Source organism: Panthera tigris, chromosome A1, assembly GCF_018350195.1.
Source record: "Panthera tigris isolate Pti1 chromosome A1, P.tigris_Pti1_mat1.1, whole genome shotgun sequence".
NCBI lineage: Eukaryota > Metazoa > Chordata > Mammalia > Carnivora > Felidae > Panthera > Panthera tigris.
Genome location: NC_056660.1, coordinates 28,057,729 through 28,081,394, shown reverse-complemented (window position 1 = coordinate 28,081,394; position 23,666 = coordinate 28,057,729). Strand labels below are relative to the sequence as shown.

The window sequence follows — 23,666 nt, the reverse complement described above, 5'->3', positions numbered from 1 at the left end:
TGGTCTCCTCCAGATTCATGCTGTCGATGGTGATTTAACTGAGTGAAAGGAAAAGAATATAGAAGTAAACATACATTTGACATTTTCAGCCTCTTTTCTTCTTGTTTTTCTACTCTGTGGAGAGCTTCAGAAAGGCCTCTGTAGCCACACTTTTTTCTGTTAACTATTTCCACTGTAACCTTGTGTTAGCATGACATCAAAGGCCAATAAATGGAGGCGGAACGAACTGGAACTTGTGTGGAATAAAAGGTAAATTAGGCAGTCACATCAACAGCTTCCGTCCTAAATATTTCTTTACCCATAGTCATTCAAGAGAAGCAGACAGAAACAAGGTCCGAGAGCTGGTTTTTCTTTCTCCATCTTCTTTTACTTCTTTATCATTGTGCATCTTCCTTTTTTGCTCTTTTTTTGAGCCATTAATCCCTTAGGTGCCCTTCACTCCTTTTAAAACCACAGCTTTGAAGGAGAGCTTACCAAGGCTCAGCCAGACCTGCAATTTGTGATGCTCAAAACAGTACCATACATTGATTATTTTTAAAAGTTTATGCAATATTCTGTATAATGCATACATTTTCTGTGTAACGTGTAAATTTTCTGCGTAATGTGTCACTTTAATGTGTTTGTTCTTTTAAGAAAAAACAACTATATAAAGATAATAGAGATTTTCTTTTAAGGGAAAATAGGTATATAAAGATGGTAGAATTGGAATATTCTGGACGTGCATGTAAAAATTCACATAACTGTACTTCTTTTAAAAATGATAGATTACTTAGTCCATAAACTATCTAAAGTATAATTTATAATAGATGGCAAATATTAATGGTAAATATTAATATAGGCATCTTTCCTCTAAAATCAGAAGCCATTCACTTAAATTATCATTTTCCATTCCCACCAAATGGAGATTCATTAGTGTATTTTTGTTTTCTTAGTGTTCAGTCCTAAATGAAAAGCTTGAACAACTGCTTCAAGCTTTGCACACAGATTCCCAGGCTGCCCCCGTTCTCCCAGGCATCAGCTCTCTCATTGTAGAAGAAGATACCGTGGAATCTTCCAGTGAAGAATCTTTGTGTGAAAACAAAGAACAACTCACCGATGACCCTGCAAAACCTTCCTCCCAGAAAGCTGTGAGACCAAACGAAATAATGTTGCGGGCAAACAGTTTAAAGAAAGCAGTGAGGCAAGTCATTGAAGAAGCCGGCAAAGGTACACATGAACGAAATTAGCTTTTGAAGAAGTTAGCAGCATTCTTATATTGCAAGCACAATGGAATTTTCACACTGGTCAGGCTATACACACATAGAAAATTTTCAGGCAAGACAGAAGATAGGGCCATTAGAATGAAATTTATCCCCTCTCTTGTTTTAGTAGTAAGGATGAGCATATTTATTGTTAAATATGTTAAAGATGTTAAATAAAGTAACATCTCAGAGATAAAGTACACTGGAAATATTGAAAATTAAGTAATAATTATAAAATTTTAAATATCTTCTATGTCATTAGAATCTGTTGAGTTCTCAAAGAAAATCAAACCTGTAAACTACTTTGAAAATACTTTCTTAAATTTGTTTCCTGAATGTTTATATTGTTTTTTAAAGAGTTTGTAAAAGCTCCACTTATATTTTAATTTTTTGTATTAATATAATGTATATACCTCTCTTAGAATTTGAATAGTGGACTAAAGTTAACTTTAATTAAAAATTAATATTGAAATCCCTTTTATAGGTTATAACTTGTAGTTGGACTTGTATTTCATTCTCAAATTTTTTATTTTTTTCTTCTGGTAAAAATATAACTTTTACAATTTTAAATATTTAATTGTATAATCTCTAGTACTTAGAGACACCACCCCAAACTTATCAACTAGTGTTAATTTGTGAATATGGAATTTCTTTTGGTTTATGTTTCATTTTCCTTTTTAAGCATACATTAATATTTATGGATTTTACTTTTACTTGTCCAAACATATTTCTCTCCTACTACTTAAAGTTCTGGATGACCAGAGTGTTCACCCTTGTGAACCAGTTAGCCAGTCATTCGAAAATGATAGCACAGAAACAGATGAATCTAAAGAAGAATCTAAAGATGATGGTGCAAAAGAGCCTTCAACTGGTAAGAAAACTAATTATTTTGGAATTCAATAAAATGTAATTCTGCTTTTACTTTTCCAAAGGCTTATCGGTTTGTAATAAACTTTGTATTTTAATTTTAACAAGGCTTTTCAAAAGTTAAAGCTTAGATATTCGTGAATAGTAAAATAATAAAGGTAACATTTAGAGTATTGTCAAGTACTCACATCCCTTTTTTATCAGATAATCTGGAGATCATCATAATAAACTAAGGATTCTGGGACCAACCATAGCTAAATATCTTCATTTTCCTGAAGAAAAAAGGAAGAAACACCTAAATCAACAGATTTTAACCTGTTTTTAGCCTACAGATGCATTTGAGAATTCTGTGAAAGCAGTAGGTCCCACAGGCACAAAATTTGGCATTTCAGTAGTTTAGCGGTCCCTTGAATTCCACTGATCAGCTCGGATGGTTTGCGAATTTCCTATTGCTACATTAATCTCTAAAATCACTGGACATCTAGTTACAACCCTATCTCTACTAAAATTATTTTTTCCAGGAAATTAATATGTAGTTGCCTGTTGAAGTTCAAAGATGAATTTATATTTTTAATATTTCAGATTGTATAAAGGAATAGCTGTTAATTTAGTAGAATAAAACAAAGCAGAAATTAAAGTATTAACGAAGCTGAGAAGTAATATGAAAGTAATCGCATAATACTAATGAAAAGTCAACACTATTAAATCAGAACTGCGTTCATTAAGCTTTTGCTTTATTTTCATTACACATACACTTGGGCAGATTGCTTCATTTCTCTGTGGTTTCCTCGTTTGTGAAATGTGGATAATGACATGCCTACCTGTTGAGAAGGTTGAGGAAGTTAAGATATGTGGAGTGCCTAGAATAGAGTCAGGTACATAGTGCTCTGAAAGAGTGTTTGCAGTCATTATCACAATTACCAGTGCTATTCCTGCCACTGCCGTTGCTACTAATTACATTAACTTCCAAAGAATTCTCCTTAATTATATGTGAAACTCTTCGCAGCTTTGAAATTAGACCTCACATGTCTGGCATGCAACCAATGCATACATATTCTACAACCTTAGCCCTTGTAGACTTTACGTGTACCTATTTCAGCACACGACCCAACTCTATAACCTTAGACTGTAGGGACCTTAACGGTCCCTGTCGCAGCATATAATCCAATACAGGCATACTTTATAACCCTCTTGACAGATGGCCACTCACTTTCTTTTGTTTTTTTCTTAATATTGTTGTTTTTTTTTTAAGTAATCTCTACACCCAGCGTGGGGCTTGAACTCATGACCTCAAGATCAAGAGTCCCAAGCTCTCCCATCTGAACCAGCCAGATGCCCCACCACTCACTTTCAATACATCCCATTCTTAACATCAGCTCTCAATTGTTAGAAAGCTTTTCTCTATATTCAGCTTTATATTTTCTTCTTAAATATCTACCCATGATCACACTAACTAATGGAGTTTTATGTGTGATAATGTTAATAGTAACAACTGCTGGCATTTGTGTGGTGCTTTATGGATAGCTTAAAAACAATTTCCTATACATTACCTCACAGTATTGAAGATAACTCTACCATGTGGCAGACCTTTGAAAACAGCTTTCATGGCATCATATCCTCTTCTACCCCTTATATCTTCTTTTCCATATTATCTCCTAATTCTTTTACCAATTTTTAACTTGATTTCAAACTTTTTTGTTTTTCTGGTTGCACTCAATTGGTCAATATGATGCCCCATTTTGAATGCAGCCCTCCAGATAATGGCACACTGCTAGCCATACACTACACATTCTGGGCAATTTTGATTTTCGAAGGCTTCCCTAAGAGTTCTTGTTATGGAGTGTTCTATAGTAATGCCATATAAGCCTGTTTTCCTCCTGTTTTGTGCAAGTGATTTTTTTAAAATCTAATTATAGTAGTTTATGCTCATCCCTGTGAACTTTTATCTTTTCAATATGGATCTGCCATTACATCCTGTCAAAATCTTTGGAAGCTTCATTGTATCGTCTCAAATTTACTTCATCTAGAATTTAATAAGCTGACTTGTATGTTTTCATCCCTTAACGAAGTTGACTTAAGCAGGACTGCAAATGGCATTCTTACAATATGCTGCATGGCAATTTTCCCTAAGATAAGGAAGGCTCTCTTGGGATGATTGGTTTTTCAGCACTCACTATAAAACGGTAGCTGGTTTTCCAACCAGCTACCACCCCATCTTACTATAGTCTCATGAACTGAGCACTTGCATTGTAGTCTGCAAAGAAAACTGAAACATATGGGTATGCAACTATAGATATTGATATTGAAATAGACATAAATTTATACAAGTCTTTAATGTTGCAATATTTGATTTTATTTTCTAGCTAGTAATCCAATTTAGTGGGAGTCAGTAGCAATTGAAGCATTTCAATTGAAGCAATTGAAAAATTTCTGTATTAAATAATCATTATTTTTAAGAACATTCATTATATTATTAAATTATGCAATAATTCATATGCCTGAAATGTATAATACAGTATGTTACTATGATCAATGAGATGTTATGTTTAAGAAAAACCATGAAACAGTAATTTAGTTACCTGCAATATTACATCAATCTTAGTCACTAAGATGCTGTCTGCTTTTGATCAGAGATGAATATCAAAAGATTGTTTTTATTAGAAATTAGCCCCAGGTCTCACATCTGTCCAAAAAAAAGAAAACAGTGAGCTGTTCTGCTAGTTTTCTTTAGTACAACTGGACTGTTTTTGAAGAGACAGAAGAGAGTGTAAGATTAATATGGTTAGTTTGTAATTAGTCTAAGGGAGAGTAAAGATAATTAAATTTTCAAGTATTTTTAAATTGAGTTTGAGGATTACTGGTTTTTTTAAAACACCTGCCAATAGCTCCTAATTGAGTTAAAGATCCTATTTGCTCTCCATTAAAAATTACCCCAGTTTAGACAGAATTAAATCTCCTTTTTTGTTGTTTTCTTTGAGAAAAATTCTGTTTTGGTATAACTTTTTAAATGTATTGAGCATTTACAAGAATATGATAGAACCGTTCTGGGTGAATCATTGTTATGAATTTATAATTAATTGAGAAGTGCAGGAAACGTATGTTGGTTTCGTTTGAAAAAAAATGCCATCTTCCTTTCATGTATAGAAGACGATGTTAACTCATGTTTCACACATTAGCTGTAGGAACTACGTTAATTAATTCTGATCATTCACTCAACATTTATGACAAAAAGAATGCATTGGTAGTATACATTATAACACATATGTTCCATTTGCAAAAATCATCAGGCTTCAAAATTTCTTTTTATCTTTGTTTATATACATATAATTTATTGTCAAGTTAGCTAACATACAGTGTGTATACAGTGTGCTCCTGGTCTTGGGGGTAGATTCCCACGATTCATCACCTACATAAAACACCATATGGGTTGGTCACATTCAAATTATGAGTATTACTGGGCTTTAATTATGGTAGGCATCTATGTTCTACTGATCTCCATCTGTTTGAAATGAGTGATCAAGACCCATGGCAGAATCCCTCCGTTCAGTAAATCTCAAGAAAGTGAAAACAATGGGAAAAGAATAGGTAAATGCAATGTAGTATTTTCAGTTCTGCTAATTGATTTCAACATGCATTAAACTATCTTATGTCCTGAATTTATAAGGACTTGCTTACTTTAATAGCTTTATCATTATCTTTTTTATAATTGGGACTTTTTGCCAACAGTTAAAACTGCACCTGCACCTCGGTCTCCAGATGGCCGGGCAAGTCGTTCCCAAACTGACTCTGGCCCTGGTCCAGCTGTGGCAACCAGCAAAGAAAACCTGCCTGTGCTCAACACCAGAATAATCTGCCCAGGTAGGATAGATTCTGAAACATGGTATTTTTTTAAGTATTTCTGTGAAAATGTATTAAGTATTCACTTCCATGAATTGAAATGTGGTCTGAAAGATAAATGTCCCTTTGAGAGAATGTTCTTGGCACTCTTATCAACCAGACTCTAGATCCTTAGACTTGTGTGTGTGTGTGTGTGTGTGTGTGTAAGAATTACCTTGGAAGTATTAAAATATATGTTTTGGGGCCCTGTCCTGAGAAATTTTATCTAGAATAGAGCTCAAGAATCTGCATTTATTAAACACCTTGGGTAAATCTAATCCTATGTTCTACTACCTCTTAAGTATCTCCACAGCTTTCCTTTTAGTTGTAAGCCACAGGTCTCTCTGTAGTCATTTTTAGACTACTAATATTGCTTCGTTTTGGAACATCTGAGGCGTCTATGCCAGCTCTGATGAGATGAATTTACCTCGGGATTCAGTCAGTGCTAGTGAAAACCAAAGAACTTGTACAGCAGGGAAGGAGGAAAATAGAGATGTCTCAGATGTCTCCTTAAGTTCCAGTTGTTTGACCTAGTGAGAACTGTCAAGATTTATTCCAGGGTAGATTGGATCCCAAATTACACCCTTAAAGTCAGTTTCTCCTACATGCTCTTTTAAAAGGTGAATTGCAATTCAAAAATAATAATAGTTGGAGACTTTAGTATCCCACTCTCAGTAGTGAATAGAACAACTAGAGAGAGATCAACAAGGAAATAGAAGAACCGAAAAACACATAAAACAAGTAGACCTAACAAATGTCTACAATGCACTCCACATAACAGCCACAGAATGCACATTGTCTAGTGCATATGGAACATTCTCCAGGATAGACCATATATGAAGCCATAAAACAACTTTCAATAAATTTAGAAAGATTGAAATATTATACAAAGGATGATCTTTGGCCACAGTGGAATGAAATTAGACGTCCATAACAGATGGAAATTTTGGGAATGTGGCAATATGTGGGTTAAAGAAAAAAAAAATCATAAGAAAAATTTTGAAATCCTTTGATATGAATGAAAACAAAAATACACCATACCAAAACTTACTTGATGTAGTTAAAGAAGTGTTTGGAGGGAAATTTATAGCTGTAAAGGCCTATATTAAAGAGGTAGAAAGATCTCAAAACCTAACTCTCCACCTTAATCAACTGGAAAAAGAAGAGCAAACATACTGAAAGCAATCACTAGGAAGGAAGGAAGAAATATTGGAGTGTAAATAAATGACAAAGAGAATACAAAACAATACAGAAAATCAATGAAACCAGAAGTTGGTTCTGTGAACAGTTTAACAAAATTGACAAGTCTTTATCTAGAGTGACCAAGGAAATAAAAGAAGATTCAAATTACTGAAATCAGGAATAAAAGAGGAAAGATATCACTAACAACCTTACAGAAATAGAAAGGATTGTAAATAAGGGAAAGCTATCAACATTACATGGCATAAATTAGATAACTTCAATGAAATGGACAAACTCCTAGAAGCATGCAAACTACTAAAACTGTGTCGTAGACTCTGGGTCTGGAGTTCTTTCTTGTCTAGCAAGAAAGTGGGATGCAGAATTAAAAATGCGAGAGAGAAGCTGATATCCAGAAGACAAGAGCCCCGAGTAAGGGTCCTTGTTCTGTTTTTATTAGGATCAGAAGGCTTACAAACGTGGTGATGGGTGTGCACAAAGAGACAGTGAAATCGTGAACATTAACTCATGGGCGTGAGGGAAAGGGGGTTTTGAAGATATGCGGGGGGGGGGGGGGGGGGGGAGGTTAGGGATTTGATTCAATACAAAACAAAATCCTGGTGTTGGGCAGAAGGTTGTTTATAGCAGACATGAGGCACCACCTCTGTTTACCTAAACTGGTCCAGGGGACAAGAAAGACAGAGCTTGATACCTCAGGGTCAACAAGGCACCTTTCTTTTGCTAATTAGCTCCCCTCTGGGCAACTTTGCCCTGCTTCAGTCTCCAGCCTTATTTACCTGTTTACCTAATTTGGTCCTTCCTTCCTGCGAAAGCAGCTTTCTGCTATTGTAAGTACTAAATTGGGGGTTGTTTCCACCCTGAATACCTAATTTTGTTTACCTCATATACATTTGTCCTATACTGGGGCCTTTGTCCCACCTTATCTATACTGAGGCCTGTGCCCAGGCCTTACCTATACTGGGGCTTTTGCCCCGCCCTATCTATACTGGGTCCTTTGCTCCACCTTATCTAATCTTACTTACCTAATCTTGTTTACCCAAACTTGGGTGTGAACATCCCATGACTTTCTAATTCTTTATGCCTCGTTAACCCATTGTGAGAGGCTCAGAAAATTCCTAAGCTTATTCCCACAAAACCGATTCAAGAATAGAAAATCTAACTAGACCTGTAACAAAACTTCTTACAAAGAAAAGGCCAGGTCCAAATCACTTCACTAATGAACTCTGCCAAGTGTTTAAAGAATTAATATCAGCAGTTCACAAACTCTTCCAAAAACTAAACGAGGAAGGAACATTTTCCACCTCATTCTTTGAGGCCAGTGTTACCCTGTTACCAAACCAAAGATGTTCAAGTCACTAACCATCAGGGAAATGCAGATTAAGAACCATAATGAGCTGTCACCTCACACTACTCAGGATGGCTATTATCAAAAAACAAACAAACAAAAAAAATCAAAAGACAACAAGTGTTGGGGAGGATGTGAGGTGCCTGGATGGCTCAGTTAAGTGTCCAGCTCTTGATCTCAGCTCAGGTAATGATCTCACAGCTTGTGGGATCAAGCCCCGTATTGGGCTCTGTGCTGACAGCTCAGAGCCTGGAGCCTGCTCCGGATTCTGTGTCTCCCTTTCTCTCTGCTCCTCCCCTGCTTGCTCTCTCTCTCTCTCTCTCTCTCTCAAAAATAAACATTAAAAATTTTTTTTAAAAAAAACTAAAATTAAGACTACCATATGATCCAGCAATCCCACTCTGGGAATTTATCAAAAGAATTGTAATCAGAATTTTGAGGAGATATTAGCACTCCCATGTTTATTGTAGCACTATTCACTACATCCAAGACGTGAAAGCAACCTAAATGTCCACTGAGTGATGAATGGATAAAGAACACATGGTATATACATACAATGGAATATTGTTCAGCTTAAAAAAAAAAAAATCTGTAATCTGTCATAATGTGAATGGACCTGGAGGAAATTATGCTAAGTGAAATAATTCAGTCACAACATTACAAGTACTACATGATTCACTTCCATGAAGTATCTAAAACAGTCAAAACCATAAAATCAAAGAGTGGAATGGTGGTTGCCAACAACTAGAAGTAAGAGGAAATGGGGAGTTGCCAGTCAAGCTGCATAAAATTTCAGTTAAGCAAGGTGAGTAAGTTCTCGAGATCTGGTGTCCAAAATTGTACCTAGAGTTAACAATACTGCCTTGTACACTTAAAAATTTGTTAAGAGGGTAGGTCTCATAGTCAGTGTTCTTACCACAATAATATAAAGTGAAAAGTTAAGGACGCCTGTGTGGCTCGGTCGGTTAAGCGTCCAGCTGTTGATTTCAGCTCAGGTCACGATCTCACAGTTGTGAGATTGAGCCCTGCATCAGGCTCCATGCTGACCTTAAGATTCTCTTTCCCTCTGCCCCTCCCCGTTTACACATGTGCTCACTCTCTCAAAAAAAATAAATAAAAATTAGAAAAAAAGTTAAAAACAAAACAAAAAAAGAGCTATCCCTGAGTCCTGGGCTCACCTGACTGAGTCATTCTCCTTTTCTAATGGTTGGTTGGTAAGCCCTCATCTTTGGTCTACCTCTTTAATGATCTTCAAATAAATTCATTTTACCTTTTGCTCAGTTTTCCCTCAAAGTAAGGAGGGGTAGTTGGTCTGATGAACTGACAATATGCCATCATCAAAATGATACATTGATTTTTAGTTTTTGCAGATTCTGGGTTGTTGTGGCTTTCCATGAAACTTTCTCCTCTCATAAATCAAAAAGGATAAATGAAAAGGAAGAAAGAAAGAAGACAATCCATAAGATAAAGGAAAATATTTGTAAATAGTATATGTGATAAGGGACTAGTATTCAAAATATATAAAGAGCTCTTAAAATTCAACAGTAAAGACAAATACTTCAATTTAAAAATGGGCAAAGGATCTCTTGCAAAAAGATATTCAAGTGGCCAATAAACACATGGGAAGATGCTCATCTTCATTAGTCATCAGGGTAATGCAAATCAAAACCACATTGAGATACCACTTCACTTTACTGGGATGGCTATGATCAAAAAAGACAGATAATAACAAATATTGGCAAGGATGTGGAAAAATTGGAACTTTTATACTTTGTTGGTTAGCATATGAAATGGTGCAGCCATTTTGCAAAAACAGTTGAGCAGTTCCTCAAAGAATTAAACAGAGTTAACATATAACCCAAAAACCCACTACTAGGTATACACCCATGAGAAGTGAAAATACACGTCTACACAAAAACTTGTACGTTACTGTTTATAGCAACATTACTCATAATAGCCAAATAGAAGAAACAACCCAAATAATCATCAATTGATGAATGGAAAAACAAAATGTACAATATCCATACAGTGGACTATTAGTCATCCATTAAAAAGAACAAAGAACGGGGGTGCTGGCTGGCTCAGTCAGGGGAGTATGCAACTCTTCATCTCAGGGTTGCGAGTTTGAGCCCCGTGCTGGGTGTAGAGATTACTTAAAAATAAAATCTTTAAAAAAAAGAATGAAGCACTGATACATGCTACAACATGAATACCTCTGAAAACATTATGCCTAGTGAAAGAAGCTTGACATAAAAAGCCACATACTATATGATTACATTTATATAAAATGCCCAGAGTAGTCAAGTCCCGAGAGAACATAGGTGAGTGGTTTCCAGGGTCTGAGGATGTGGGGAGTGGGGGGGCAAGGAAAATGACTACTAACAGGTATGGGGTGTTTTTTGTAGAGTAATAAAAAATGTTCTAAATTTGATGGTAGTGATCATTGCACAACTTTGTGTATATACTACAAACAGCCAAATTATGCACTTACTTAAAAGGTGAATTTCATGGTATGTGAATTATATCTCAGTGAAATATTAAAGTAGATAAATCCATAACATGTTTGATTCTGGAAAAAGACCTCCACGTCTAGAGGTTATATTTCTATTCAAACCTGAAACCATGAGATGACCTTTCTGGCTAAAGCTGTAAATATGCCTGACCTTAAAACATTTTAGAAAATATTATCCTTTTCTGTGGCTGGAGCCTGATTCTTCACCTGTCAATTGTGCTTCTTTTCTTACCAAAATAGTGGCTTTGTCCATTTATTTACTTATGTAGACATAAAAGAAACTGGCATTAACTAAGTCTGCCGTGGCATATTCAAAACTATGAAAATAAATGACAGAATAAAATTCATTTTGATTATTTAATAACCAGCTAAACTTTGTAGCTGAAATAATGAATAATTATCTTCTAAGAAGAACACACTGTTGAGGAAAGGAATATTGGCTTAAAAAAAGGACTTTTTTCCTAATTTCCTAGTGGTTCTCAATTCCAGGACATACTTTTCTTCACTATTCTTTCCTTTTTGTTTGTTTATTCCCTTAGGCCCTTGTTATTTTTCTTCTTTGCAGAGTTTAATGCTTCTAGCCTCAGTTTTGGGTTGGGTAGGTCATAAAATTGATTAGCTTTGAATATCGTAACTACTTAGTAGAAAGCTAACTACTTGTTGAAATAAATTTGAGGTTTTACATATTTAGAGGTAAGATAAATGCTTCACTTTTTTACGTTCAATACTGCTCTTAAATACCTGTGCTTAATATTTTCATACTTACCGTTGATACCAACACTGGGATTTCACTTAGTATATCTGTTAATACTTTTAATTGAATATTATTATCTATGCTTTGAGCGTATGGAAGTAGTAACACCGTGACATTCTTGCTAATTCAGCCTTTATTGCAAATTCCTTACAGATTTACTGCCTTATTTGCTATAACATAGGAGGTAATATTTACTTGTTGAAGTATAGAATCACAAGAATGGTAAATGAGAAACGGTCACAAAGAGACTCTGAGTCTTCATCAGCTTCATTTTTTATGACAACATACGGATCCTGGTTGTAATCACCAATGTTATAGTTTTTGGTTTTGAATAATGAGATTAGACACCGAAAATCATGCTTTGGGGGCAAGGTATCTGAGATTAAGCCTGAAAACAATGCACTGGCTCTTTCTTTATCCTTTTTCTTAACATGTGATCCTGTATGTATTTATTTTTCTGTCCAGGTTTAAGAGCAGGATTAGCTGCCTCAATTGCTGGGAGTTCTATTATCAACAAAATGTTACTGGCAAATATTGATCCTTTTGGTGCAACGCCATTTATTGACCCAGATCCAGATTCCGTGTAAGGAAATACTTTTGTAAATATCTCGTTTTGACTTTTCTTGTTTCTACTTTATACGAACGGTAAAATTGTCAATGTGTTATAAGAAATATGCTTCCCCATATTAAAAGGGTCATCAGGGGCGCCTGGGTGGCTCAGTCAGTTAAGTGTCCGACTTCGGCTCAGGTTATGATCTCGTGGTTCACAAGTTCGAGCCCCGTGTCAGGCTCTGTGCTGACAGCTCGGAGCCTGGAGCCTGTTTCAGATCCTGTGTCTCCCTCTCTCTCTCTGAGCCTCTCCCCATTCATGCTCTGTCTCTCTCTGTCTCAAAAAATAAATAAACGTTAAAAAAAAAAAAGGGGGTCATCAGAAAATTTCAAAAGTTGATAATGATGAGTACATTGATGCATTTGAAACACAGTTGTTTTCAGGATCTGTTCTCGAGGTAGCTCCTGTCTAGCCCATTTCCCTATGGCAAAATGAGGCATACCTGTATTCACTTTTCTCTGGAATATTGTATTATTTATTTCAGGAAGCATCTGGCCCACATTGATCTCTTCCCTTCTTAAAAGTACAGGTGTTTTTTTGTTTGTTTTTTGTTTTGGGGTTTTTTTTTTGGCAGTTCAGTATGAACTTTTACTTCTGCATATAATTTTTCTCTTGTTACATCTCATTTCTCTAATGACACTCCTCAAAGATGTCACCATATTTTTTTAATTGAAATTCATGTTAGTTAACATATAGTTTGTCCATTGATAAGAGTACAGCGGATGAGACTTTCTAATGATCAAGAAAGGAGGATTGGCACCTGACTGCAAGACCCTCCCACTTATGTATGTAGTAAAGGGTTCACGTAGGAAGTAAAAGAACCAAGGTTTTATTACAAGTTTTAGAAAAGCGTTACTATGATTCTGTCTCTGCTTGGCCCCCTATCCCTTTTACCACATGTACCAAAAATTACACATATGTACTGGGGTTGTACACATGGCATATGAACAGGAAATAATTCCTGCTAAGTTTTACCCTCTTCTGTAAGGAATGGAAACTTAAATGGTTTTAAGTGCTGCTTTGTGTGCAAGTTGTAATTGTTATGAATCTGAAATTGACTCTTATGTACTTTTCCATATTATCACAGAGATGGATATTCAGAAAAATGTGTCATGAACAATTACTTTGGGATTGGATTAGACGCAAAAATTTCATTAGAATTTAATAATAAGAGAGAAGAACACCCTGAAAAATGCAGGTAATTTTGGGTAATAGTTATAATGTTATTACAGGAAGGCAATTTCACTTTAATTTCATTTATTACCTCTTTTGCTTGCTCTGCCTTTAAAGATGAATAAATAACAGCTATTGAAATGTCTGCCAATATTTATTTTCAGGAGCCGAACTAAAAATTTGATGTGGTATGGAGTCCTCGGAACCCGGGAGTTATTACAAAGGTCGTATAAGAATTTAGAACAGAGAGTTCAACTTGAGGTAAGTTCATCTTGAAGTAAAGATATTTCATGTTATCTTACTTAGAAAAATAATTTCATTTGGGCAACTCAATTGGCTTCAATTCCTCTTTGAGTGTTTAAACACTCAGTGGAAGTGATTACCAACTTTATACTAAGGGAGGGCTAGACCCTGGATATGACCAATACACTTATCATTATCATTGGCTCCTGAAATTTGGATGCTACTGTGGAGTCTTGGTGCCCCGTGAGAAGGTGCAGCCATGAGAGTGCATTTATAGGAGAGCATTTGTAACAGATTCTCACAGATTTTCTCATTTAAGTTTATAAATCTTGACCCAATTCTATGATGGCCTGATGTTTCAGAAATCCCTGAAAAAAACATTTATAGTAAATAGACTCTTTTAATTCAAATGTATATTCGTTCCAATTATTTCTAACAATAGTTAGTAAACTAAAAAGAGATCTTGAGCATTTAAATTTTTCAGTAGTTTTTACTAATTTACATGGGAAACTAAGGACAGCAAAAGTTATTTAATCTCCTCCAATAAGAGGAGAAAGATGGTTGGAGACATGGCTCTGAAAAGTCTACTAACTTCTGTGACTTTTATTTTCTTTCACCCTTGGTCCAGGAGTCATAGTTTATGCCAATATGCATGTCTTTCTTTCTTGTGTCTTTTTATGGCCAGATATTTTAAATTAAGGTATAGCCTACGTACAGAGAAGTATGTAGATTAAACAGAGTGTTATTATTTTAGGTGTTATCTTAATACTGGAATGAGCACTGGCTCATTCATTATCAACTAAATGTTTTAGTAAAGATAAACCCGTTATGCCTTCCACCCTAGAACATAACCACATGATCAGCTAGTTTGATTTATCACCGCTTATAAAATTAAGATGGATGTGGGGTGCCTGGGTGGCTCAGTCGGTTAAGGGTCTGACTTCAACTCAGGTCATGATCTCGTGATTCCTGAGTTCGAGCCTGCCTGGCGTCGGGCTCTGTGCTAACAGCTCAGAGCCTGGAGCCTGCTTTGGATTCTGTGTCTCCCTCTCTCTGCCCCTCCCCTGCTCATGCTCTGTCTCCCTCTCTCAAAAACAAATACACATTAAAAAATATATTTAAAAATTAAGATGGGTGTTACTGGCATTTTTTCCATTTCCTTTAAGTTAGTGATATGATTTGAACAGCTGTTCTAAATCACGCAGAGCTACCTGTTCAATTTATTGGATTCAGAAAAAGTTCATTATTCTACTAAATACGCAATGTGTGTTCATTTTAAGAAATACACATTGAGCACCTGCTGTGTACCATGATTGGCCCTTTGGATAGAGTATAGACCTTTGAATGTGTTTTTATGAAAAAGAAAAGAAGGTGTAAAAAATACCTATAGGAGTACCATCAAGCATAAAATGTTCTCAGTTATTTAAAATGGTTGAATATGGATTGGAATTGGATTTTCATTTGTTCTAAGGAGTGGAGATGATTTTGATTGGGTATTAAAAGGCAATATTATAAAGTTACGTTAATTATCTTTTATTGCAGGAATTATTTAATGACAATATAGCCCCTATTTTAAGAATGACATCTGCAAGCTCTTCTTTTTTAAGGTGAAGGATTGAGAATTGACTTACATGTCATGTATAATTACTCACCAGCCATATGATATTTGTTTCCTGTTTCAGTGGTAATTTAGTTTTCATTTTGTGATTAATTAGAAGACACAGTAAGTATAAGATACTTCCTGACGTGCATGGTTTTTCTCTCCCTGGCTTTGGTTTTGGCTACTGGAGAAACTCACCCGGAGTTTTGGCCAGCCACCGTTAGTGACAGAGTGCCAGCACAGTGGCAGGAGTTCTGAGAGGGGCTAGATGGGGTGGCTAGGACCCAGACGCCCTCACTCAGCTTGCTTTCAAAAGGATGCTTATAATAAGCACAAAGATGACCATAATACAAGTGAAAATGTAAGTGACTTGAAAAAAAAGAAAAGTACCGCTTGATCTGGGCAGAAAAGTTAATATTTTTAAGGTTCATTTTCTGTAACAACTATAGTAATTTACACCTTAATTTTTTTTTAGTTAAAAAAATAAGATAAAGGTAATGTGTAGGAATATGTTTCTAGGAGAGCAAACATTACCAACACACTTCCCGCCATCACCCTTTGTCTTTGGCATTCTAGTGGCTTCCCAACTAGTGGTTTTGCTCTTTTTCTCTAACTTCTAAGCTTTTTACCTTACAGTGTGATGGGCAGTATATCCCTCTCCCCAGTCTGCAAGGAATAGCAGTGTTGAACATTCCCAGCTATGCCGGAGGCACCAACTTTTGGGGTGGAACTAAAGAAGATGATGTAAGTATTTCCTTGCGCCTTCTAGATTCTAGAGGCTGCCCGTATTCCTTGGTTCATGGCCCCTTCCAACGTCTCCAAAGCCAACAAAGGCAGGTTGAGTCTCACAGTGCATCATTCTGATCTCCCCTCCTGCCCTTCTCTTCCACTTTGAATGACTTTTGTGATTACATTGGACCCACTGCATCATCCAGGGTAATCTCCCCTTCTCAAGGTTCCCCCTGTAATCACATCTGCAAAGTCTCTTTGGCCATGTAAAGTAACATTCACTACTTCTGCAGATTTGAACATGGACATTTTTGGAATAGAAAGGGAGACGTTATTCTGCCTGCCAAAATACCTTTCTGTATTTTTAACTCTACATCTATGTGGCTATTATTTTTATTTTTAGAAATGTTAACAGGGCTCATTTGGCCGTTAACATTTAGGTCTATGTTTGTCATCCTTTTAGACTTTCCTGTCAAAGGACTAAAAAACACAACTTAACAATGTAACGCATATAATAATGTAAATAATGTAACAACTATAAAATTTACATTAGCTGTGAACTTTTTGTCACCCTATAACTACTCTTCCACTCTTAAATATCTTAAAGGGAAGAAATCAAGGCGATAAAGGTAAATAAAGCTAATGACTCCTCCTAGGTAATCAGACAGTGTTCTGAGAGCTTCACATTCATTACTGACAATCACGATTTTTATCTAAATTTTACCAGTGAAGAAACTGACACAAAGTTCACACAGGAAGTAGCACAGACAGGATTTAAAACCACGCAGTCTCAATCTACTCCAGAAATAACTGTTGCACTATATGTTAACTAACTTGGATGTAAATTAAAAAAATAAAATTAAAATTAATTAATTAATTAAAAAAATAAAACCACCAGTCTGCTAACAAAAATGATAAGAAATCGGGGTACCTGGGTGGCTCAGTCAGTTAGGCCTCTGACTTCAGCTCAGGTCATGATCTCACAGTTTGTGAGCTCGAGCCCCATGTCAGGCTCTATGCTGACACCTCAGAGCCTGGAGCCTGCTTGGGATTTTGTGTCTCCCTCTCTCTCTACCCCCTGCTCATGCTCTGTCTCTCAAAAATAAGTAAACATTGAAAAAAAAATTTTTTAATGACAAGAAATCATCAATGTTTGCAAATTCATGCCCTGATATTTTCAGTTTTAATTTAGATACTGCTTTATGCTGAATAATTTTTTTTTCCGAGGCATAATTGTTTATCATATATTCAAAGAGAGAATAAAGGGGACAAAGTAAGACAGCCAGAATTTAAATTGTTTGATTACATTGATTTTGTGGGAATGCATTTAACATCAAAACAAAGTAAGCCTGCATCATTTTTATCCTCTGAGGTGTCTGTTACCATCTTCTCAAATGCCCTAAAAAGTTGTCATATTAATATATAAAGCACATTATACATATTGCTTGTAAACATTGAAGGATTTCCCTTAGAACATGCCAGGTAAACTGGGTATTTTAGGTTTCCTGAAATTACATGCATCATTTTATCAAGACATCTGAGTTATGTGTGAACAGATATTTGATGCATTTTATGCCAAGATGGATTATTTAAAATTTTTTAATGTTTATTTTATTTTTGAGAGAGAGAGAGAAACCGAGCATGAGCAGGGGAGGGGCAGAGCAAGAGGGAGACCCAGAATCCGAAGCAGGCTCCAAGCTCTGAGCTGTCAGCACAGAGCCCTACACGGAGCTTGAAGTCACAAATGGGGAGATCATGACCTGAGCCAAAGTCAGATGCTCAACCAACTGAGCCACCCAGGTCCCCCCAAGATGGATTATTTAGAATAGAATAGTTCGCTGGTTTAAAGAGTGCTTTATGAAGGGCATGAACATTTTATCCATGTGGGTTTTAAATCTTTTGTATTAAGTTTGTTTACATTAAATCATCTACAGTGGGTTTTTTTTTTGGGGGGGGGTGGTCCTTGGACTATCATTTCCTATTAAAATTGACTTACTTTCCTGCTTACTATTTCTGTAGGTTTTACTATGTATATTGCAGACTTTACATTGCTGATGTGCCACTTCATCGAAACCTTAACCTCATCAGGGGAAATGTAATATAGGTTTTCTTTTCAGATATTTGCTGCACCATCATTTGATGACAAGATCCTGGAAGTCGTTGCAATATTTGATAGCATGCAAATGGCAGTTTCCAGGGTCATTAAACTGCAGCATCATCGAATAGCCCAGGTTGGTTTTCTCTGATCAGACCTGACCTCACTACTCGGGCCACTGGGGAAGCTATTCCAAATGACTCCTACGCTGTCTGTTCATCTATAAAATATGAACTTTCTTGTCGTGTCAGTTGTTACCGTGCCGTGGTAAGTGGAAAAATAGACATTCCATTCCACGGAATGGACAAAAAGTCAAGCTTGAATGCCGATTGTCGGTTTCTCAGGATGATTTGTTCTCTAAAATGACTTGTTTTATTTCAGTGCCGTACGGTAAAAATCACTATATTTGGTGATGAGGGAGTCCCAGTGCAGGTAGATGGCGAAGCATGGGTTCAGCCTCCAGGAATTATCAAAATTGTGCACAAAAACAGAGCTCAGATGCTAACAAGGGACAGGGTATGTAAAAAAAATATTCTTCTAGATTTTTATCAAGAGTTTTAAAAAATATTCAATTGTTATGAAAAATAGAAACCACGGAAAAATATTTAAATTGTCTCTTAAATCTGACAAGTCATTGTAGTTTTAAATATCAACATTTAATTTTTTAAAAAAGTTAATAGACTATATTTTTATTGTTTCTTTTAGGTTTACAGAGAAATTGATCAGAAAATACTGAGAATTCTAAATCTGTTCCCATATACCTCCTTACCTCATGGACATATTGTCCCTTATTATTAACATGTTGTATTAATGTGGTACATTTATTACAGTTGATGAGCCAATATTGATAATTATTAACTAAAGTTCATAGTTTACTCTTCATGCTGTACGTTTTACAGTTTTTGATAAATCTGTAATCACTTGTATCTACCATTATAGTATCCTACAGGATAGTTTCACTATCCTAAAAATTCCCTGTCCTCCACCTGTCATCCACCACTCCCTCCCTTACCTCAACCCTTGGCAACCATTTACCTTTTTACTGCCTCCCCAGTTTTGCCTTTTCCAGAATACATGTTTTAATTAAGGTTACACCCATAACAGATAAGACTGCCGACACCCATCTTATCCGTTATGCATGTAAAGATTGAAGCATAAATTGAAGCTGTCTTTTTAAAAACTTTCAGTGATACACTCATTGTCATTGATCACATTACTTATTTGTTCTGATAACACAGGAAAACTTTAAGATACCTTTTTTGTATCTTATGATTTCTTTAATGAGGCTTTAGATTAGGAAAACAGCAATAGTTTCAAAGTCATTCATGTAACATCTAAATACACATTTATTTGGGTCTCAGAGCTTCAAACTAACAATTCCTTGCAATATTGATTATAAATAGGCTTTTGAAAGCACTCTAAAATCTTGGGAAGATAAACAGAAGTGTGATTCCGGTAAACCAGTTCTTCGAACCCATTTGTACATCCAGCATGCCGTTGACTTGGCAACAGAGGAGGTATCCCAGATGCAGCTATGCTCCCAGGCGGCAGAGGAGCTCATCACTAGGTATGGAGGGCCTACCAGCTGTGGGCGGGGAGAACTCTAGCCTTGGCAAATGTGCTTTTTTACTTTTGATACATAATTTCAGTTGTTCGAGGGTATCTAAGAGAGATGCATTTACTCCCCTTCCTCATTTGCTGCCTCATTCATGCCTCCTTAAGGACTGCGCTCCTTCATTAGACCCCCGCCAGCACGTACAGGTGCACACCCTGTGTTCTCTGTCGAACAGACCTTGGACTTCCTGAACCCCAGTGGGGAGCTTGCCTAATGTTACCTAACACACAATGCTCTTTCTGTTATTGTTTATTTCCCCAGTTTTACACAATCTTTACACTATACTACTTACTGATATGTTACCTTGTAATTATTAAATGGTTATGGAATGTAGAAAGAAATACAGACATTAATCCTGCTTGCAAGGAGGTTTGGGGGTGTGGGGGTGGGAAGAGTCTGAGAATCGGTTTCCAAAAGACATATCCGGAGATTGGGAGACAGCACAGAAATTAATTTTAGTAGACAAAAAGGGAAAAGATTAAAGAAACAAGCAAAAAACCAAGTTCCATGAATGTAGAACAGATATAAATCACTATGAGCAGGAGTAAACTTCAATGGAGGAAGGGGGGGTGGGCAACCATGGACAAGTTTCCTACCACCTCTTCACCTAAATCTTCTCTACCAAATGGGGATAATAAGAGCTAACTTTGCACGTCTTTGTGAAGGTTTAATGAGACCCACCATGTCTTGTCGCATCATATCTGGTCTATTTAGTGTTCGGGTAGTGGTAGCTATTATATTCTTCCCACACTTCATCTGGTCACTGATAAAAATCTTGAAAAAGAAAAGAAGGAAAGCAAAGCTCTTTAAATATTTGTTAGAAACCTAGAATGTACTAGAAGTTGGAGATATAAGAGAAAAGATATGCATTCCTCCCTATAGCTGGAGACCAACATTCAGAATTAGAATAAAGTATAACTGAAAGATACTAAGTAGCTTAGAAGCAAGGTAAAGGAAAATGAATAGGCAGCTATATGCACAGAACTGCATTATCGTACCTCCCAGCTTCTTATTCACAGAGAGATTAGTTTTAGGGTACTACAAACAACTTCTGTGGACTCCACATTACAATGGGGTTGTTTTTCTTTCTTTTCCAGGTTGGTAAGGGATAAGTGACAAATAAAATCACTTATATACACAAGATATACATGTCATAATTTGATATATGTATACATTGTAAAATAATTACCATAATCAAGCTAATTAACATACGATGGAAAACAATATGGTGGTTTTTCAAAAAATCAAAAATAGAGCTACAGCATTTTCTTGAAACCAAAATATACTTCCTATATTATCTCCCTTGAAACCAAATATACTTCCTATATTAACTTCCTGTCAACTAACCAAATAACCTTATCAAAAAAAGGGAAGTGAAGGTTGGCCAGACTTGCTTTTGGTCAACCTAGTTTGGTTCCCCATATATTCACTAGTCTGTTTGTTTAATTTTGTAAAAGATGAAAATCAGGCTCACTCATCTATTTTCAAAACTTATTCATTTAATATTCAGCAAATAATTTTGAGTCTTTGCTACATGCCAACCTCCATATTAAGCCCTGGGGATGACAAAATGGCTGTGTTGTGGTCCCTCTTCTTAATTTGCTGGCAGGGTAGTAGGGAAAAGTGTGGCCAAAGGACTTACAAGACTCACAGTGGGGCGCTGTGGATGAACAAAGGAGGCCACAAAAGTAAGGGAGGGCTGCCTAGAAGAAGTGATCTCCCAGCCAAGTCTTGGGTGGAGAGTAAGAGAAGGAGCATTCTAAACATGGGAACAAGCCTGGACAGAGGCCCAGAGGAGTGTGAGTGCATAGTATTTTTAGGAAATCTCAGGAAACTAGGGTGGCATGGTATACGTGAGAGAGTGGGATATGTGGATGGAGAGGTGAAGAAGAGCCAAGTCTTCATCAGAATGTTTCTGGAAGCAATGTGGAGCATTGTCTGCAAGACAGCAAAGCAGAGGCAGGGTGAACACTCTTGGAATGGTCCTGATAGGAAACAGCTGATTGAGGTAATAGAGATGGAAAGAAGAGAGACTTAAGATAGATTAGGATCTAAAATTGCTAAATGGCCTGAATTATGAGACAGGGCGACTCTAAGGTTTCTACCAAATGGCTGGATGGATTATGGAGCCTTTCAAGGAACCATAGGATTCAGGAGGAAAAGGAGATTTGAGAGGGAAAATGACAGGGTCTATGTTGGACTTACAGAATTTAAACTACATTGGAAATTTCTAGATTTAGTAGGCAGTCGAAGTATTCATCTGAAATCGATTTACCTCTTTTCCTTTGTTTGAAAGTTAGAATAACTTTTACCCACCTCTGTCCTTCTGATAAATGTCCCATTCTTCATCATTTCTCAAGATTATTGGTAGCAATACTGAGACGACATTTGCAAATTCCTTTGTGCCTTGGATATCAATTGTATCATCTTTAAGATTTAAACTCTTTTCCTTTCCTTTTGGTTCAACCATACAGGACTAGTCTCTTCTCTTGTGTGTAGCTCGTTCTCCTTGAAGATGCCAGAAACAAAGGATTTGAATAGTTTGGCTGTCTTGCTTATCTGCAAACTTTCCATCATTTTCTAGCAATTGGTGGAACTTTTCCTGCTTTCTCTTCTTTGACCTGAGTGCCCTCCAGGATCCTGTCTGTTCAGGACATTCTTGAAGGTTGAGATTCTAGAGGACTGTGGCACAACAGGCTTTGGAACTGATGGACATAGATTCAAATCCTAGCTCTATTACTTAATTAGCTTTGTATGCGTACTGAATCTCTCCAAGCCTCAAGGTCTCCGTCTATAAAGTAGAGAAAATTCATCACAGCTACCTTTTAAGTTGTGAATATTAAATTAGATAATGTCTGTAAAGAACTTTAGCAGTAGATGACAAATACAGCAATGTTCTTCCCTTAATCCATTCTATTTCTTTCTAGTCGAAGCTTCAATGAATAAAAGATTAAGTTTCTGCTCCCGACATTTGGGACCTGTCTCACTTTACAATGATACTTCAAAATGAAGTGTTCTTACATTTTGTTCTTCCAAATAGCACTTCAGTATGCTTATCTGTGATGCTCAGCCTAATTTTTCCTATTAAGAGTTTTGGTTTAGTATTCTTTGTCGCAATGGGGTTTGAAGTTTTTAAATTTACCCTTTGTTATTCGTAATTGAGCACTCATTAAAAAAATTTCCATAATGACTTTTTATTATTATTATTATTATTATTACTTGCCTTAGTGTACCACTTCTGCACTTGAGAAAAATCAGCAGTGCTCAAAGTTTTTTTGGTTCGTCTGCTTTACTTTTGCTTACAGGATCTGTGACGCAGCCACCATCCATTGTCTTTTGGAACAAGAACTGGCCCACGCTGTGAATGCGTGTTCCCACGCACTGAATAAAGCCAACCCGCGGTTCCCAGAGGTGAGGAGCTCATGGTAAATTCTTATTCTACGGATTGTTTGGTATTACACATGTATTTCGATGCTATAAAATGTGCCACGCCCTTTGAAAAACATTATACACCTATAATAGTGTCTGCCAGAAGCTTATGGTAAATTTGTGCCCATATTTTTCCTGATTTTTCTTTTCCTGCCATTTTTCCATTCCTGCTCTTAAATTCTCTTCTTCCCACCCCCCCCCCCCCCCCCCCACACACACACACACTTCACTCTCAGTCATCTGTCACCTTGCCATCTTCCTTCCACTCTTTCTGTTCGGGCTGCTACCATTCCTCCTTGTCTTCTCTTTTACCTTCTCCCCTACACCTTGATGTGGGCACAGGTAGATACTATGTATTTTATTAGCGATGTTTATTC

General features: G+C 36.4%; 1 protein-coding gene across 3 annotated transcripts in view; it reads left to right on the top strand.

The window, feature by feature from the left end:
* Positions 1-23,666, top strand: part of DGKH (diacylglycerol kinase eta) — a 162,595-nt gene that overhangs the window by 127,898 nt on the left and 11,031 nt on the right. For all 3 annotated transcript variants that reach the window (XM_042977273.1, XM_042977286.1, XM_042977280.1), the window contains 11 exons: positions 933-1,206; positions 1,990-2,112; positions 5,835-5,966; positions 12,261-12,378; positions 13,493-13,603; positions 13,743-13,839; positions 16,058-16,165; positions 18,268-18,381; positions 18,627-18,761; positions 19,649-19,812; positions 23,166-23,271. In XM_042977273.1, coding sequence (XP_042833207.1) covers positions 933-1,206; positions 1,990-2,112; positions 5,835-5,966; positions 12,261-12,378; positions 13,493-13,603; positions 13,743-13,839; positions 16,058-16,165; positions 18,268-18,381; positions 18,627-18,761; positions 19,649-19,812; positions 23,166-23,271 — 1,482 coding nt within the window. The remainder of the gene's footprint in view (positions 1-932; positions 1,207-1,989; positions 2,113-5,834; positions 5,967-12,260; positions 12,379-13,492; positions 13,604-13,742; positions 13,840-16,057; positions 16,166-18,267; positions 18,382-18,626; positions 18,762-19,648; positions 19,813-23,165; positions 23,272-23,666) is intronic.